General features: G+C 32.2%; 3 protein-coding genes across 4 annotated transcripts; all 3 read right to left on the bottom strand.

The window, feature by feature from the left end:
* Window positions 1-348: 348 nt before the first annotated feature.
* On the bottom strand, window positions 349-19198 carry LOC127247644 (GDSL esterase/lipase At2g27360-like). Its single transcript, XM_051269595.1, has 5 exons — window positions 18975-19198; window positions 1577-1801; window positions 1311-1462; window positions 957-1236; window positions 349-863 (listed from the first exon to the last, which is right to left on the bottom strand). Exons 2-5 carry the CDS (start codon window positions 1656-1658, stop codon window positions 601-603), a joined length of 777 nt encoding a protein of 258 aa, XP_051125552.1. The 5' UTR covers window positions 1659-1801; window positions 18975-19198; the 3' UTR covers window positions 349-600.
* LOC127247637 (GDSL esterase/lipase At1g31550-like) lies at window positions 7190-9348 on the bottom strand. Of its 2 annotated transcripts, none has more exons than XM_051269584.1 (5): window positions 9024-9348; window positions 8677-8901; window positions 8136-8284; window positions 7736-8015; window positions 7190-7638 (listed from the first exon to the last, which is right to left on the bottom strand). In XM_051269584.1, the coding sequence occupies exons 1-5, from the start codon at window positions 9289-9291 to the stop codon at window positions 7379-7381; spliced, it is 1182 nt and encodes a 393-aa protein (XP_051125541.1). In that variant the 5' UTR covers window positions 9292-9348; the 3' UTR covers window positions 7190-7378. The 2 variants fall into 2 exon arrangements, with proteins under 2 accessions (XP_051125541.1, XP_051125542.1); XM_051269585.1 differs by having other exon boundaries at window positions 8677-8896; window positions 9024-9281.
* On the bottom strand, window positions 12600-14565 carry LOC127247645 (GDSL esterase/lipase At2g27360-like). Its single transcript, XM_051269596.1, has 4 exons — window positions 14396-14565; window positions 13351-13499; window positions 12964-13244; window positions 12600-12867 (listed from the first exon to the last, which is right to left on the bottom strand). The coding sequence occupies exons 1-3, from the start codon at window positions 14430-14432 to the stop codon at window positions 12990-12992; spliced, it is 441 nt and encodes a 146-aa protein (XP_051125553.1). The 5' UTR covers window positions 14433-14565; the 3' UTR covers window positions 12600-12867; window positions 12964-12989.
* Window positions 19199-19729: the final 531 nt, after the last annotated feature.

The raw sequence follows: 19729 nt of genomic DNA, 5'->3' as shown, positions 1-19729 counted from the left end.
AGAGCGTCTTAGTCTTTGAAACAACTAGCACTCAAATATTTTGTTGGTGATCATCTCTCCTCAAATTGGTAATAAATAAAAAAATTGGAAAGATTGTTATATTAAAATATGATGTGTTTAGTTGTTAGCAGCTTGACGATTGAGATTAGTTGTTCGGATAAAATACATTTTGTTAATATTATTTATTTTATAAGAAACTTATATATATTTTTATTAAAAAGTACATGCTAAAAAGATTATTTGAAATTTTGTAGATATAAAAGAACAAACCTATTACTGTTTGTTCGAATAATCCTTCATTTTGCAGTGGCTACAACACTGCCACCATATGTAAAGATGTAGGGTTTGTTTTCTTTTAAGTCTATGATGCAATCTTTCTTGAGAAAATCGGCAGAAACCTCGCCGGTACTCTCTATATGAAAAGTAATAGTTATTGGGTCTAGATCTAGAATTACAATCCTAATATATATCTCTTATTATTAATTGATGGCTTCTGCAAATAGTTATATTTAATCCACAATTGAAAGGAGTGGACGAATGCATATGCATACAACACACTTTCAGCATCTACACTATTGCAGGGACGAGTCGTGTCGGGTCTTAGTACTCGGCAATGGCACGAGGTTTGGATGTGGAATTAATTAGGCAGATGGTCGAGAAAGGAGGATCGGTGTATGTTCCTTGGAGCAATCCTTGCGCAATCAATCTGTTGGCTGCCTCTGTAAGGTGTACCCCATCCCAACTAATATATTCAGCTGGATCGCGACAGCATGTTGCTTGAGGAGTGCCGCATTTCTTGTCTAGTTCACAGTTGTATGCCCCTCCGCCGCCACAACAAGCCTTAAGAATTTGGTTTCCGAGTCCTGTATCATACATTGATAGTAGGTACATAAATAGGCATTCAATGGCTTTCTTGATCATTTGTGCAGAGCGTAGGAATTTGAAGTGTATATTACCGAATTGGTTGGGGGAGAGATACATTCGCACTGCGTCGTTATAATAGTCTCCATATATTATGTTGACCTGAGGATGAAGTTCCCTTATTCTCTGCAGTTCCTTTTGGAGAAGATGGTTATGGTGCTGTAAGTGCTGGTTGAGCCAATCGAGACAACCAGTTTGTGGATCATAGTCATTTCGCGTACTGGATTTCTCATAAAGGACTAACATAGCAGGCATGCAACCATCCGGCGAGCCCCCAGGAACAAGAATTGTCACAACTCCAAGCTCGATCAGCTCCTGCAGTTCATGTACAAATTAAACCCTTTCTAATTTTGATGAGTGTAGAGTTAATTTATATTTCTTTGACATACCTGAATGGTGGATCCGATGTGGCGAATAAGTATAGGAGCCGCCAATTGCAGATCTTCAAGACTACTCTTCCCTGACATTTGGAAATAGCTGTAGTCGTTGCTTCCTAGGGGTCCCAATATAACCAAACATCTTTGGAGGTACTTTAGACTCTCTGTATGTCATATACGTAGAGCACTTCTTAATTAGTCTATATGATATTAAAGAGTTCGTGTACGCACATGATCAATGAATTAAGTACAGAGGGCAGATCATCCGATCGATCGACCTGGAAGTTCGGCCAAAAAGCTTCTGAACCATTCCAATTGAGTTCCCAGAGAGACATTGGTGGACATAACACCACATCCCATCTTCTCATAGAACTCATAGGGAAGCACCGACGCTCCAGCCACCGCGAAATTCACTCCGGTGCTGAAGCTCCGGCGACGTTGCGCCGTGTCCTTGTGAGCTTCGGGAAAGTAAGGTTTAAGTAGAGGCAGTCCTATGCTCTGTGCTGTAAAATAGGCTCTGATACCATGTCGGAAACTAATGACCGTCTCACCTAAAAGCTCGAACTTATTAGGGAAACTAAGCCATTAGTTACATATCCCGCAAACGGGAGTCCTCAACAAAGAATTTCACGTAATGTAAGTACCATGCTATAAATCATATTAATATTATTTGGTCGTTGAGGAATTGTATAATACAACCTAACACGACGATTTGGGGAATGGTTGATTGGTAGGTGGTATATTACATGTATGTATATGTGTGTATATATATATATAATTATCTTTGGTCTTTATTCTTTATTATTTTATTTATTATTATTATTATTTTTACAGCAAAAATAAAAAATAGTCCCATTGAAATTTTAATTTTTTATTTTTAATCCTATTCAAATTTTTTTTATTAAAACTAGTCCCATTAAAACACTTATTCACCAGTTTTGATCCTGGACAGTTAATTCGGATTCGGATCCAATATAGGCGTATTATGTAGAACACGCCCGTTTTTTTATTTCTAGACTGTCCACCTGCGAAGGAGGAAGAGCGCCGACGAGTTTCATCGGAATTTCAGTTCCACAGTCTGATTCTTATGTTCTTCGACCAGTCCATGTCCTTTTCAATTTTTGCTTGATTGAGAATGGAGCCGGACAATTTCTACCATAACAGATTTGCCCATCGCCGCAGGCTATAACATCCCCACCGTAGATCAAGATAGCCATATGCTCACCCTCTCCATGTCCCCCTTCCGTTACTCTCCACCGCCTTCTCCTCCAGACGCGTCGGCGGCAGCCCATCCTCCCGTCTCGCGGTGGAGATCAGCGCGGAGCGCCATTGAGGAAAGGGACCCGAACATCAGCCTGCGATGAACCGTCGGACAGCGATCCACAACCTTTGTTATTTGGTTTCAAAGGAGATAACCGTCATCCGCGGTACCGTACATTTCCGGTGATGCGAGCAGAAGTTGGAGATAGAGTTCGATCTGCAGAAAAAGTTTTAGGAAGGGGCGGCATATTTCCGACAGCACCAAGCTGGAGCAGCTCAAGTATTTCTGCAAGCACACCAAAAACCACCACACATTAGTCGGAGGTCGGCTCGTCAAGGAACAAAAAAATTGAATTGTTCATAATGTCAATTTTGATCGAAACTCTCCGGCGACCTTCTTAGCTGGGCGGTAGGTCTGGCATCCCATGTTGGATCCGAATTAACTGCCAAAGATCAAAATTGATGAATAAAAAATTGATGAATAAGTGTTTTAATGGGACTAGTTTTGATAAAATTTTTTTTTAATGAGACTAAAAGTGAAAAATTAAGATTTTAATGGGATTACTTTTAATTTTTGCTCTTTTTTTTAATAAAAAACTTAAACTTAAAAGACTATTGAGTATTCTTATATAGTATCCAATTATAGTTTCACTCACTATGTTGATTGGGTTAATTCATCTTTAATAAAAAATTTTAAAATAAGTAACACTATTAATATACTCTCTTCGTTCATTATTAAATTTCTCATTTTTTATTTTGTTCTGTCCAAATCAAAATTTTTTATTTTTTTTTATTTTTAAAAAAATACCTCTTAACTAAATATCAAAATACCTGTGTTGTTTTCTTTTTCATATTACTTTTTAAGGATAAAAGATTATCATTGAACGGATAAAGTAATATATAACAAATACTCTCTCCGTCCTCTTTAAGGGTCACATTTAGCTGTGGGTCATTGTACCTCATATCAATTTTTTCTTAATTGGTACTATATTTTGATATAATAATTAATATTCAAATATCAACACGTAAAAAGTAAATGAGACCCTTAAAGTCAGACGAAAATAACATTTTAATAGCAAATTATATAATTATAAGTAATAAAATATAATTATGACTTTAGCACAGTATATTTTGTCGTAATCAACAGATGTTTTTACAAAATTAGCATATATCAATAATTATTACTCCATCCGTCTTGAAATTAAATATTCATTTCTTTTTTATACTTAGTTTTAGAAATATTACTAATATATTGGGATATAGTAGGAATAAAGTAGAAATAACTAAAATAACCTTATTAGTACGTGTAATATAAAGGTAATGACATTTGTGTAATATATTGTAAGTTGTAAGGGTATTTGTAATGTTATGTAGATAATACAGTTACTAAAAAACAAATTGATACTTTGTTATAAGATAAACTAAAATGAAAAATTAAATACTTTGTTATGAGACAAAGAGAATATTAAGAATTGTAAAAATATGGAGGAGTAATATTGTTAGGGTTAATTGCATTTTGTTAATTTGTAATATTTTATAATAAACTTAATATATTATTATTAAAAAGTATTCACTCTGTCCCGTCCCGGTAAGGGTAACTGATAACTCTTAATTTCTTTTATAACTTATATTTATTTAATTATTTATTTATTTACGTCGAATTTGGTATTATTTATGTTAATTTATTCTAATAATTGTATTCATTTCATCTTGTTTGTATAATATTAATTTATTAATTTTTAAGTGAAATTTATAATTATTTTGGTGTATAAATTAAATTAATTGATGTGTTTCTTAAATTATATTTTTAGGCATTATTTATGTGATATTTAAGTATTTAATTTTGGCTAAATTAATTTTATTATTTATTTACATAAATATTTATAAGGTGTTTATTATTTATATATGTGAAATAATACTTGAAAATTGACATGGGAGTTCAAAACTTGTCTTAAAAAGCAAAAAAATGGCTTTAGAAGCGAAAAAAACAGTCACATGTGCGAAAATAAATAAAAGTCAACGGTCAACACAGAAAAGTCAACACGTGAAAGTCAAAGTCAACCGCTGCGCGGAATTCAAGCGGCGGCTGCATAGGAGTGCGTGAGCGATGAAGACAAGCGAGCGCGGAAGGCGAGCGGCGGCTGTATTTATGAGCACGGAAACAAGTGACGGCTGCATGGAAACTTTGACGTTGAAGTGAGCGAAGCGATGACGGATGCACGGAAACTTTGGCATTGAAGTAATCGAAAAGATGGCGGCACGGAAGGCAGACGACGGTTGACACGGAAATGTGAGCGGAGCGGAAGGCCGTGCGTGGAAGTGAGCGAAGCGGCAGCTGGTGCGGAATTTGAGCGGCGGCTGGCGCGGACTCCATGAGCGGCGGCTGCATTAATTCTCGCTGCATTTTATTGCCGCTGATTACTCCGAATTCGGCTACATTTATGTCTCTTACACCCACAGCTCCTGCATTTACTACACTCTCCCAACTCCCTTAATTAAGTTCATGCACTACTTTTTATCCAATTTTTGGCTATTTTTATGTAATTTTTATTCTAAAACCTTTTAGAAAATAGGTAGTTATTAGTAATTATATTAGTAGCTATTTTTAGAGCTAGTTATTTATGGTTATTTCTAAAGGTATTTAGTAGTTATTTTTAAAAGTAGTTATTTATTAGCGGTTGTTAACCGCCAAGCTTTTAGAAGCTTTTGCCCCTATAAATATTTCCTCTAATTGTACCATATACACACACCATATATACACAATAATATACATTCCATTTTTCTCTATTTCTTTTTTCCCATATTTTTATCTAGTTTAATAATACGAGATTTTTCGGTTTTGTATCGCGAACAAACTGATTTTCTCTTCATTTTCTTTTAATTCATGCATATTATTTTAGCTAGTAAAATCTGATCATATTTCTTCGCCTCACCTTCACCCAAAAATTCCATGTTCGATTTGAATTGTTCAAGTTGGATTTCGACAAGGTTGCGGAAGGGCGATAGAAGAATCGACTCTTTCAGCCCTGTTTCGTGTCAGAAGCAGATTTCGGGTAGTTCAACGTAGCTAAGTACGCGGGAGCCTTGTCGACCTGCTTAGTTGCTGTTCTGAATTCGATTCCGATTAAAGAGAGGTATCAGAGGGGTAGAGCCACTAGCGGAACGGTTGGAAGAATAATTCTTGGGGCATAGGCGGTGGTCTATTGGGTCACAGAAATTTCTAGTGACAGTAGAGTTTCTTGCTTATAATGTTCTTCGCCGAGTGTCGTTGAAGCCTCGTTGTAAATCCTCTAAGGTCGAGTACCAACCGAGTCAGGAATCGGCTTAAGCGAGCAAATGCGATCACGTTCATTCCTCCGAGCCGCCCCGCAATTATACATATATTTTTTGCTATCACGCCATCGTTATCCCGCTCATTTCATCCATGGAAATCTAGCCATTAAGGAACGCAAAAGTCAGACACAAACGCCTTGCTTCATTCTTTTCGAGATACGTATATTTTATCGTTTTTTAGTTAGATTTAATTTCTACAATTTATCTTTTCAGTTTCTTCGATTGCATCAACTCATTGCACTTTTTCTAATTAAATATAGGATATTCGCATATTCCCTGAGTTCGACCGGACACTCACCGGTTAAAGAGATTTTTTATTTTTGACGAAGTTTTTGGAGTTACTACACGAACAGACACGACACTATTTTCATTTTATACGTATATCTTTTTTTGTATTTTAAAAGATATTTTTTAATCTTCAAAAATCTTTGATCAAATTTTGGCGCTTTTGCCGGGAATAAACCTAGTATCTTTGTTTTAATTGGAAAATAATGAGTTTAATGCTAATTTAATTTTAATATTGAATTTTATTTTATTTTGAACATCTAATTTATCGACGATATGCTTTGTAGGTTTCGAGAATGCGATATCCTTCAAGAATCAAACCTGCGCGGCATTTATATTTCGGAGAAAATCAGAAAAAAAAATTTAGATAGTTTATATTAATAATTTATTAATATTAAGTTATAATATTATTTTTTATGAGTAGTTTTGTTAGTATTTTAAATATTTTTTGGATTATTTCTCAATAAAATTTATGCAATATGAATATCATTTTGTATATAATAAAATTTTATATAATACAAATAAATAAAAAATATACTCCCTCCGTCCCGGTGCAAGGTTGTCGTTTACTTTTTGCATGTAGATTTTTTAATATTAGTATTATAATAAGTTGTAGTGAAAAAGACAAAAATACCCCTATTAATATTGTATAATATAAAAGTAATGACATTTGTGTAATATAGTGTAAGTTTGAAGGGTATTTATTATGGTAGGTAGGTAGCACAATTACTAAATTAGAAAATGGTAACATTGTTTTGGGACGGATAAAAATAAAAAATGACAACTTTTCAATGAGACGGATGAAATATTTATTTATTTATAATTAATCTAAAACTATTTTTATAAAAAATAAAAAATTTTAAATATAGATAAAAATATTTATTTATTGATTCGAGAGATAGAACTAAAGCAGTTAAATTAATTTATATTAGTTAAATATGTTTAGATAGAAAAATTTCCTAAGAATATATATATATATTTTTTTTTATACGAAAAATAGGTAGGAGGACGGAGGGAATAAATGCTGAAAAAAATTATTTGAAATTGTGTAAACATAAAAGAACAAACCTATTATTGTTTGTTCGATTAATCCTGCATTAATTTTGCAGTGGCTACAACACTATCCCTATATCATCATGCATACAACAAAATTTCAGTATCTATAATATAGCAGGACGAGCTGTGTCGTGTCGTGTCAGGTCTTAGTACTCGGCAATGGCTCGAGGCTTCGACGTGGAATTAAGGCAGAAGGTCGAAAAAGGAGGATCAGTATAGGGTCCTTGAAGCAGTCCTTGGGCCATCAATCTGTTTGCTGCCTCTGTAAAGTGTATTCCATCCCAACTAATATACTCGCCAGGATCGCGACAACATGTTGCTTGAGGAGTGCCACATCTCTCGGCAGGGTCGTAATTGTACATCCTTCCGGCTCCGCAACAAGATCTAAGAATTTGGTTTCCAAATCCTGCATCATACATGGATGGATATTAGATACACATTCAATTCAATTTTATGTCTCGATCATTTTTCAATGTAGAGGATTCGAGGAAAGTGTATGTTACCGAATTGGTTGGGGGCGAGATACATTCGCATGGCATTGTTATAATAGTCTCCATACATTATGTTTACATGAGGATGAAGTTCCCTTATTCTCTGCAGTTCCTTTTGGAGAAGATGGTTATGGTGCCGGCAAAACTTGTTCAACCAATTGAGACAACCATTTCGCGGATCGTAGTCGTTGGGCGTGCTCGATTTTTCGTATAATGTTAGAGAAATAGGCATGCAACCGTCCGGCAAACTCCCGGGAACGAGGATTGTCGCAGCTCCAAGCTTGATCATATCCTACAATGTGATACTAATTACTATGAGAAACTACAACTATATATAAGGATTGATCATACATATTAAAAGATTATTTCGGTGAGTTTAAGGTTCAAACTTTTTGTTTTTTTTCTGACAAACCTGAATTGCCGATCCGATGTAGCTAATAAGTAGAGGAGCTACCAATTGCACCTCATCAAGAGTCCTCCCTTGCTGGAAGAGATGATTGTAGTCGTTGCCTCCCACAGGTCCCAATACAATCAAAGATCTCTCCAAGTACTTTCGTGCATCTATACGACATTTAATTAGTTGTTAGTCCATCTGGCATTTCAATTAATAATTAATTTTTTAATACTCTATTTTTTCCAATATTTTAGTCACGTCAAATGTATAATAATAAATTATAATATTTTTTATTTTTATTAATTAATAATATTATAATTTTAAAATAAATTTAATATATATAATTAAAAAATTTAAAAATTTTAAAATTTATATGGCAATAGAAAATATATATTCGAATAATCTTTTTAAAATATAATTAAAAAATATATTTTAGGAAAAAGATAAAAATGTGAAACATACGAAAGGTACAAAAATAAACATGTGGCACCGGAAGGAGTAGAAAAAAAAACAAAGGCGGCTACGCCATGATTAAGGTAAATTTGAAGTGGGCACCGACCTGGAAGTCCGGCCAAAAAGCTTCGGAACCATTCCAATTGAGTCCCCAGAGATACAGTGGTGTACGGATTCTCATATCCAATCTTCTCGTAGAACTCATACGGAAGCACCGGCGATCCCCCCACCGCGAAATTTACTCCGGTGCTGAAGCTCCGGCGACGTTGCGCCGCGTCCTTGTACGCTCCAGGAAAGTAGGGTTTGAGCAGAGGCAGCCCCAGGGCCTGTGCTGTGAAAGTGAATCGAAAACAGGAACTCACTGATTAGTGTAGTCACTCTATACAGTATATAACTATATATACACACTCAAATAACATCATTCAATTATATATATATATATATAGTGCGAACCGATGAAATCAATGACGAGGCGGCCGTCGGAGAATCTTCCGGTGGGGTGGTGGAAGTAGGTCCGGCCGTAGGGAGGGTTAGCAGGGAGGCAGATTCCCTGGTGTAGGCCAGGGAAAAGATCATTGCCGGTGTCGGACAGCGAATCGCCGAAGCTGACAATGGAATCGTAGCATCCAAACAACGACTCCGGCGCCGGCGCCGGTGCCGCTGACAACGACGATGCTGTTAAAGTGAAGAAGACAGCGGCAAGTGCAAGTGCAAGTGCCATTTAAGATCTTCATCCTTAACCAAATTGGGGTTATTATATAAAGGAGAGGGGAGGCGTTGAGTTTTGTCGTTAAATAATTACCACTTAAATGGGTTTGGTTAATGGTTGATTGGTAGGTGAGAATAGCAACAAGGAAAAAAAGCCGTAAAGGGCTTGCTTACTATATACTTATAATATCCTTTTAGTTTTTCAAAATGATGGGGAGTAGTTGATAGGAGTACAATTAATACAGATCTTATTTTGAATTTTTTTACTCTCTACCTTTCGAAACTATTGTTTGAGTTATGCTTGACACGTTATTTAAGAAATAGTTGATATTATATTGGTAATAGGTAAAAAATACGAATAAAAAATATTTTTGTCCTTGTGAGTGTATTAGTGTAAAAAGTAGTGGAATTGTGTAATAATAATAAAAAAATAAGGATAGTTTTATAATGATATAATTATTTATGAAAATGAAAATATTGTTTTGGGACGAACAAAAATAATAAAAATATTAAAACGGAGGGAGTATTATATTTCTTTATTATTATTATTATTATTATTATTATTATATTTCTTTATTTTATTTTATGTAGAGTAGAATGGGCAGAGGATTGAGTGTTGGATTTCAAAATGAGCACCATGCTGATAGTGATAGTGTAAAAATAATTTATTTTATAAATTATATAATTAAATATAGTTAGATTTACACTAAAATATGGGTGTTGTTTATAAAAATTCAGCCCTCAATCTCAATCCCCTCCTAATAGAATCTCTTCAAATATTTGTAATTTATTATTTAAATATTTGTAATTACTATTTTTTTTTTTTTCGTTCCATTACAAGTGATTTTTATTTTTTCTTTCAGTCTGTTCTAGAAAAGATAAGTTTTTTTTTTTTTAAAAAATTTATACATTTTAAATATATTTAAAAAATATAAATTAATTTACTTAAAATTTTAAGCTACAATTCACTCAATTTTTTTTTACTTATTTTTAGTTTTTAGTAAACAAATATTTTTATCTATATTTAAAATTCTCATTTTTTTTATAAAATTAATTTTAAATTAATTAGAAATAAAAAAAATATATTTTTTTATTAATTTTATTAATTTTTATTATTATCTACAAAATAATATTATATTTTATTAAGATATAAAACTAAAAATTTAAAAATACTAACAACTTCTTATATAAAAATATAATAAATAATATTTTAATATTTTATTAATAACTTACTCATTTATCAGCTAAAATGTCGTATTTTCTTTTAAAAAAAATAATCATTTGTCCCGTAAAAAAGAAAGTACTTTTTATAAAATTATTAATAATAATTACTTAAATTATCACTTTTTAATCGTGTGAGAATGAAATATGCAAACGTGTCGGGCCAGACTTACTATTCTATTACGTAATTTCTGGCAGACGCCTCACGCCTGCCCTCTTATTAAATGCGGGATTTAGGCATTTGACGAAAATATTCAAATATTGACTTTCCTACGTGGATTTATACTATATTAAATAATATTTAAAAACTTAAGTCGATATTCTAATTTCAAATAAAAATTAAACAAACCTAAAATATTAAATGTAAAATAAAATGATAATGATTCTGTAATTTATATTAAAACATCATTTATTGGTAAAAAAAAAAAGAAATATCAAATACAATGCGTGTAATTAAAATTAAAAAAAGTTTTATAATAAACTCAAAAGATTGACAATTTATGTTTGTAATAATATTGATATATATAAATATAAATTTGAAGATATTTATAATATAATATATAATATAATTTATTTAAAATATATATCATGTATGGTCATTATTAATTTAACTTATTTAAAGAATTTTTATGGCAAAGAAAGAGTTTTTTTTTGTTTTATTGGGAAATTAGGAAAATGATATAAGTTTTGATTTGAATAATATTTTGATTTTATATTTTATAAAAAAATCAAATATTTATAATATAATATATAATATAATCTATTTAAAATATATATCATCTATGGTCATTATTAATTTAACTTATTTAAAGAATTTTTATGGCAAAGAAAGAGTTTGTTTTGTTTTATTGGGAAATTAAGAAAATGATATAAGTTTTTATTTAAATAATATTTTGATTTTATATTTTATAGAAAATAATATATTTCTATTAAAATTCTCATAAAATAATTAGTAATTTTTTTTATTTAAAAGAAAAACCAAACACATTCAAAAAATATGAAAACACTTTTATTTTTTATTTATTTATATTTTGATGACGTGAAAATCCGCAGCCGCTACCTGAAAGTGCGCATTGAATAAACCCCCGGCCGAAACTAATACCCTGCAAATTAGTAAATACTAATTTATGCTATAGAATTTTTTAAGAGTTTTTATTACTTAAAATATTTTTTTATATTATATTAAAAAAATAAATTTAAATTTTAAATATTAGATTAAAAATTTCTATTAGAATATTCAAATTCAAAATAAAAAATACTATACAAAATATACAAATAAAATTGTTGTTGCTAAAATGCAGTTTTGGGTTGATAAATGACAATGCCTAAGAACAATACGTCAATACCCAAATAAAAAACAAAGAATGAAGATAATCTTACTGCAAGTGACGGTGACGGTGACGGTGACGGTGATGGTGATGATAATTATAAAACAAAACCTACAAAGTTTGAATTCAAAGCCACAGTTAAGAATATAATAATAATAATAATAATGTAATTGAATGAAAACAAGAACGAAGTAGCGCCGCCGTCGAATCGACCGAGTAATGAAAGGCAGTAAGGTCGCATATATGTTCTAATGCTATATCCATGAGCATAAACGGACAACAATTTTACAATTATCGGTAAATCTCTTTAAATAAACTAAGAGAATACATCGGCCGGGGTCATTCCGCGCCCCCGGACGATGCAAGGGAACTTTGCCCCTTGACCCCAACTCGCTGACCGGGCAGCGAAACTTCCATAAAAATTCAACGAAATAGCAAACTAGATTCAAAATATATGAACACCTAGCTAAAATCCGTAGCAAATAATGTCAATAACAAAACCCGTTTTTCCACCTTCGGTACTGGTAACTTCCGTTGCAAATTGCAAGGGAAATATATACAATCCTCGGAAATCAGTGTCACAAATATAGAAACTTCTTTTTTGTAGCGTCGAACACAAGAACAAGCATGCATACCAACTGAAAGTGCGCCTAGATATACATCACATTTAAAATTGTGACGACAAACATACTCATACTCTTCATAACCTACAGCAAACTTTACAGAGTCTGGACATTGCTCGGATGAGTCGAGTCGAGTCGAGTCGAGTCGAGTTGAGCCTTAGTAGTCGGCTACGGCACGAGGCTTGGATGCCGAATTAAGGCAGATGGTCGAGAAAATAGGATCAGTATACGTTCCCTGGAGCAGCCCTTGGGCTATCAATCTGTGGGCCGCCTCAGTGTAGTGTATCCCATCCCAACTTATATATTCACTTGGATCATCACAACATGTCGCTTCACGATTGCCGCATCGCTCCGATTCGTTGTACCTGTATCGGCCTCCTACTCCGCAACAAGACCTAAGAACTTGGTTCCCAAATCCTGCATCACTCATACATGTATATAGACAAAAATGAATACACATATAGTAGCTTTCTTTATCAACAACATTAATTTGTAATTTGTAAATGTGTGTACCGGATTGGTCGGGGGGAAAGAAACATTCACATTACGACATTATAATAGTCTCCATACATTATGTCGACGTGAGGATAAAGCTCCCTTATTCTCTGCACTTCCTTTTGGAGAAGGTCGTTATGGTAACGGGAGAACTCATTCAACCAAGAGAGACAACCACTTTGCGTATCATAGTAGTTCTCCGAACTAGACTCGTCATACAGTGTTGGATATTCCGGCAAGCAACCAAACGGAAAATTTTCCGGGACGAGAATTGTAACTACTCCAAGCTCAATCAACTCCTGCATCATCATCGATCATCATGTTCATACAAGCCTAATTTTCTATCTATAGATGATTTTCAATTTTCTATATATATTACAATTGTAAGGTTTAGATTTTCCATACCTGAATTGTAGATCCGAGGCCGCTAACAACTAGAGGTGCCAACGGCTGCACCTTATCAAGAGTCCAGCCTCCTATGAAAAGAAGGCTGTAATCGTTGCCTCCTTGCGGCCCCAATATAATCAAAGATCTTTCCAGATACTTTCTACCGTCTGTATAGTTATAACTTGAGTTGTTAAGATCAATCCATTTTGACATATATTCATTGTTTACTTAGCATTTTTCAATAAAATAATTTTCTATAAATATTATTAAAAAAATGCAAATATATTCATATTAATATAAATATACTCTTTTCGTCCTTAACTAAATTGTTCCATTTTGTTTAGGCACGGAATAATAAGTATTGTGGAATTAATAAATAATTAAAAAATGTATTAGTAAAAATAATTATGATTTAATAAAAATAATTATATATTAAATTAAAATGACTAGATAGTTTAATTAAAATAAAAAAAGTTATAAATTTTAAATTTTAAATTAGGATTAAAGTGTGTAATTATATTTTTTTAAAAAAAGAAAGACAAATTAAGTGACGAAAATAGAAAGAGAAGACAAATTAAATAGAACACGGATGAAGTATATATCATCAACTCATACAAAGTCAATCATTCAACTCAAAATATTATTATTATTATTTTTAATTTTTTATGATCAACACAATTTCTCATACTATACAAAAAAATTTATCTTAAAAATCTTGAGTGAACAGACTGATTAGACATACAAAGCCTCCTTCATTTCATATTATTGGACAAATATATAATTTTGTGACGGATTAAGGTTAATCATCGAAAATATAAATAAAATACAAATTACGTGATTCACCGACAATGTTTTGACTACGTTCACGGACAAAAACAAAAAAAAGATTTATTTAGGACCACAATGTTATATATTACTTATATATCTTTAAATTTATTCAAATAAACTAAGAGAATATATCAGACTTGCTCAAACTTTGTTGAAAACTCAACAAAGTGGTAAAGTAGATTCAAGTCTATTAATATAATATGTAATTGACAATCTTTTTTTAGATTAAGTTTACCTGGAAATCCGGCCAAAAAGGTTCGGAACCATTCCATTTCAGTTGCTAGAGAGACAGTTGTTTACGGATTCGCATATCCAAGCTTCTCGTAGAACTCATACGGAAGGACCGACGCTCCAGACGCCGGGAAATTCACTCCGGCGCTGAAAGTCCGGCAACGTTGCGCCGCAGCTTCGTTAGCTTCGGGAAAGTAAGGTTTTAGTAGAGGTAGCCCCAGGCTCCGTGCTGTAAAATTGAAAACAGATTAAATCTCAAGTAAATTAAACTCAAATTAATAATACTATCGTTTAATTAAAGTAAATATATTTAGTGCGAACCGATGAAATCAACAATGATGCGGCCGTCGGAGAATCTTCCGGTAGGGTGGTGGAAGTACATCCGGCCATTGGGCGGGTTACCGGCGAGGACGGTCCGAAGTGTAAGTCGGGAACAAGATCGTTGCCGGTGTCGGATATTGAATCGCCGAAGTTAACGATGGAATCGTAGCAACCAATAAAGGAATCTGCTGCTGCTGCTGAGGGTAGTGGCGAGGAAGACGATGCCAGTAAAATGAAGAAAAAGGCAGCAGGATTTGAGATCGCCGTTATCGATTCTTTCCAAATGAAGTAAACTGGTAAATGATAATATTAATGATTGATACGTGCTGCATTACGGGTTGGAATCATCCGTCTAAAAGTTATCGTATCTACTCAGTTCATCCAATCAGGAAATAACTAAGGGTGTGTTTGTACTGGGATTGGATTAGATTTTCACCGTTCATCCTATTTTTTTTTTTCTTTAAAAACATCAAATTAAAAATTTATTTTTTATTTTTTATATTATACTAAAAATCAATTTTACGTTCAAAACATCACGTCAACACCTATTTGTATCACATCATACAACTATTCAAATTCAAAATTTTTACTCTTCAAATCCCAATTCAAAATCCAAAACTCCCACACAAACACATCGTTAGTTATTTCCTGATTGGATGAACTGAGTAGATAAGATTGCATTTTAATCATTTTATCTTTCTTAGACCAGATTCATTTTAAATTTATCTCTCGCGACACCATATTTTGACCAACGATCCCGGTGCATTACGTCCCGCTGTATCCATATAAAGGTTGACAGCACGTGTTTATTATGTCTAATTCTTATTTTTAATTTTACTTTTATGCTTTAAATTTTCTATTTTTTAGAAAGAAAATATAAAGGCGGATAAGACATGTTTAATTTTCACGTAACACCGACGACAGTTCACATCGTGTGAGAATACAGTTCCCACGCCACCTCACAAAATTGACATATTATAATATTATTAATTTACTAAACTTAATTTTACTAAATACTTTGTCACTAATCAAATCCATCAATTATTGCAAAACGAAATGCTATGTATGAATATAATGTTTTTTTATTTTTTTAAAAAAAAAACCTTTAAAAATTAATAATTAAAATTTTCAAAATATAAAAAAGAGTGGGACATAGTTATATTATTTTTCATTAAATGATGGCTTGTGGATATCATTCAATATTTGTAGGCGACTTAAACTTGTGTGCTTGTTTAAAGGATTTCCCCAAAATTCAACTATTCATTCCATTTTTTTTGAAAAAAAATTTTAAATTACAAATCTATTTATCATTTTTTTATATTATATTAAAATCAATTTTACATTCAAATATCACATCGCCATCTATTTATATTATATTATACAATTATTTCAATTCAAAATTTTTTAGTATTCAAATCTCAATTCAAAATCTAAACTTCCAAACAAACACACCCTTAGGGTATGTTTGTTTTGGGTTTGTATTTTGCGTTGAAATTTGAATAGTAAAAATTTTGAATTTAAATAGTTATATAACGTGTGATATAAATATGTGTTGATGTAATATTTTGAATGTAAAATTAATTTTTAGTATAATATATAAAAAAAAATAGATGTTTGATTTGATATTTTAGGAAAAAAAATTGGATGGATAATATATTGGAGAAAAAATCCCCAAACAAACACAACCTTAGTGTCATTTGTCAGCCTAATTTACATATTATTATATTTGATTGAGAGTATAGTAAAAACGTAGTCGTCGAACAGCTAGTTTCACATTATCAAATAATATTACTAATAATAAACTTACGATCTATTATTTGGGTTTTTGCGATTGTTTTTAAATTTTGATTATTTATTTATTTATTTTTCTGAAAAAAAAATTGAGATTATTGAGATGATATTTGGATAATTTTTACATATTGTAATGACTATATTGAAAATTTAAGCTGATTGATGGTGGGTATAATCTTTATTTAATATATTTAATAACAAATAAGTATAAATTTATATTATACTCCATATGATCACGACAAGTATACTACATGAGCACGATATGAAGTTTTAATGAATATCATACTTTTTTCGTCCGTTAATAAATTTTTTATTTGACTAGTGTGATATAAAGAATGAATATTTAAAAAGTATATATATATATATATGAATTAATGAGATATATTAAAGTATATATATATATATGAAGTCTTAGTAGTCGGCAATGGCGCAACGCTTCAACGTGGAATTATGGCAGATGGTCGAGAAAGAAGGATCGGTATATGGTCCTTTGAACAATCCTTGGGCTATGAATGTATTGGCTGCCTCTGTATAATGCACACCATCCCAATTAATATACTCAGCCGGATCTTCTCAACATATTGCTTGAGGAGTGCCGCCGCACTGCTTGGCTGGGTTGTAGTTGTACGTCCCTCCGCATCCACAACAAGCCATAAGAGTTTGGTTTCTAAATCCTGCATCATATAACAATGGATACATTAGTATATATATATATATATATCTATATATATATTTTGAATATTGTCTCACAAGAATTGATGTTGAGCTCTTCTAATTTACAAGAGTGAAGGACCAAACAACCTAGTATCATCAATTGGTTTTAGATTGAAAGATCAGATCCCTTCTTAACAATATAATATGTTACCGAATTGGTCGGGTGCGAGATACATTCGCAAATGCGGCGTTATAATAGTCTCGGTACATTATGTTGACATGAGAATGAAGTTTCCTTATTCTCTGCCGTTCCTTTTGGAGAAGCTCGTTATGGTGCTGTAAGTGCTTGTTTAACCAATTATAACAACCAGTTTGAGGATCATAGTCGTCTCGTCGGGTGTGCTAGATCTCTCATAAAAGAGTAGGCATTGCAGGCATGCAACCATCGGGCAAAATCCCAGGAACGAGGATTGTCATAGCTCCAAGGTTGATCAGCTCCTGCAATTAATGTACAAATTAAAGCCTTTCTAATCTAAGGATAGATTTATTTGACATATACACCTGGATGGTGGATCCAATGTGGGTAACAAGTAGAGGAGCTAACATTGGCATGTCATCAATAGTCTTCCCTAACTGGACCAGGAGATGGTGGTAGTCGTTGCCTCCGAATGGTCCCAATACAATCAATCATCTTTTCAAGTAATTTCGACCATCTGTATTAGAATTTACACATGCATCAGTTCATAGTCCATCTGATATTTAACGTTCATCATTCTATGTTTTGCCTTGTTTAGACCCAAAGTTTTTAACTTAAAAAATAATAATAATAATTAAAATAGTATAGACTTAATATTTAATGGAGTATAATAGTATGGTACCAAAAGTGTTCATATCATATCTAATAATTTTTTTATTTTTTATTTTCATGTATGTACACTATTATTGTATTTTAATTTAAAATTTATATTATAAGCTATGTAAAAATTTCAATCTATTTTTATATAAAGTACCCATCGGTCAAATTTATATTTATTCTTCTTATGTTGTTTTAAAAAATAAATTCTTATTTTTATAGTATTTTTTACATATAAAAGGCATAAATTAATAAAAACTTTTTACTTTTATTTTATGAAAATTTATTTCCAAACATTAGAACACAAATTTAAATCAGGGAGAGTGCTATTTCTCTTTATTTATATTTCATCCGTTGGCTATAAAATAAATATTTACTTTTGATGTCAAATTTTAAAAAAAAAAATAATATTTAATTATAATAACTAGTTAAAAATAGTTAAAAATATTTTTATCTTTAGTTTTTATTATGTAAAAGTAACGAAGACAAGATAGTAAAATAAAAATATTTATAAAATGAAAATAAAGTATTTAAACTTTATAATTGAAAAACTAAAAATAAGAAGAACTATATGATGGGTAGGAGATGCTATAGATTCTTGTAATAAAACATTTTAAATAGAAGATACTCGTAAGGAACAAAGATTTAGGGCCGGGAAGATCCACGATCAATATCGATGCACCGACCTGGAAGTCCCGCCAAAAAGCTTCGGAACCATTCCAGTTGAGTTCCCAGAGAGACATTGGTGGACATACTCAGACTTCCAATCTTCCGGAAGAACTCATGCGGAAGCACCGACGCTCCAGCCACCGCGAAATTAACTCCGCTGCTGAAGCTCCGGGGACGTTTCTCCGGCTTTTCGTGAGCTTCGGAAAAGTAAGATTTGAGTGGAGGCAGCCCCACGCTTTGCGCTGTAAAATTTAAAGCAGGAACTAACTGATGAGCATATATATATAGTGGGTACCGATGAAATCAACGACGACGCGACCGTCGGAGAATCTTCCGGTAGGGTGGTGGAAGTATGTCCGGGCATAGGGCGGGTTAGCAGATAGGCAGGGTCCAGGGTATATCTCGGGGATTAGAGCATTGCCGGTGTCGGATAGCGAACCGCCGAAGCTAACAACGGAATCGAAGCATCCAAACAGCTGCGAATCTGACGCTGCTGCTGAAGACGATGACACCGCAATGAAGAAAAGCGCAGCACGTGCAAGCGCCATTATTGGTAATTGAAGAATTCATACATACCACCCACCCACCCAATGTCAAGTAACACTATAAATAGGAATCTCTAGACACAGTAGTAGTAGTAATAATAATATAGAAAACACTTGTGTTATATATTAGCTTATAATACCCTGTATTATGAAAATCACCCTAATATCCTTCACATTTTCTTAAATTTTCACACGCTCCCAATTTGACTATTTTAATTAATAAAGTCACATACATATAATATGTACCTATTTTACCCTTCTATTATCCAATTCATTTTTTTTTTAATTTCTGTAAAATAATAATACTCCATCTTTCATAGTCAATTATATAAGATACATATATAATATCAAATAATTATGTTATTTTTATAAATGTAGGGTTTGTAAAGATTGTGTTTGGTCTATTTTTAGTATTTTTAATGTAATTTGGAGAGGTAAATAATTTAAATTGTAAAAATTATATTTTTTCTTAGAATTTTTTAACTATATATTATAATAATGATTT

This window comes from Andrographis paniculata, unplaced genomic scaffold, assembly GCF_009805555.1.
Source record: "Andrographis paniculata isolate CXL003 unplaced genomic scaffold, ASM980555v1 Contig32END, whole genome shotgun sequence".
In the NCBI taxonomy this organism is placed as follows: Eukaryota; Viridiplantae; Streptophyta; class Magnoliopsida; order Lamiales; family Acanthaceae; genus Andrographis; species Andrographis paniculata.
This window is presented reverse-complemented; position numbering and strand designations above follow the sequence as displayed.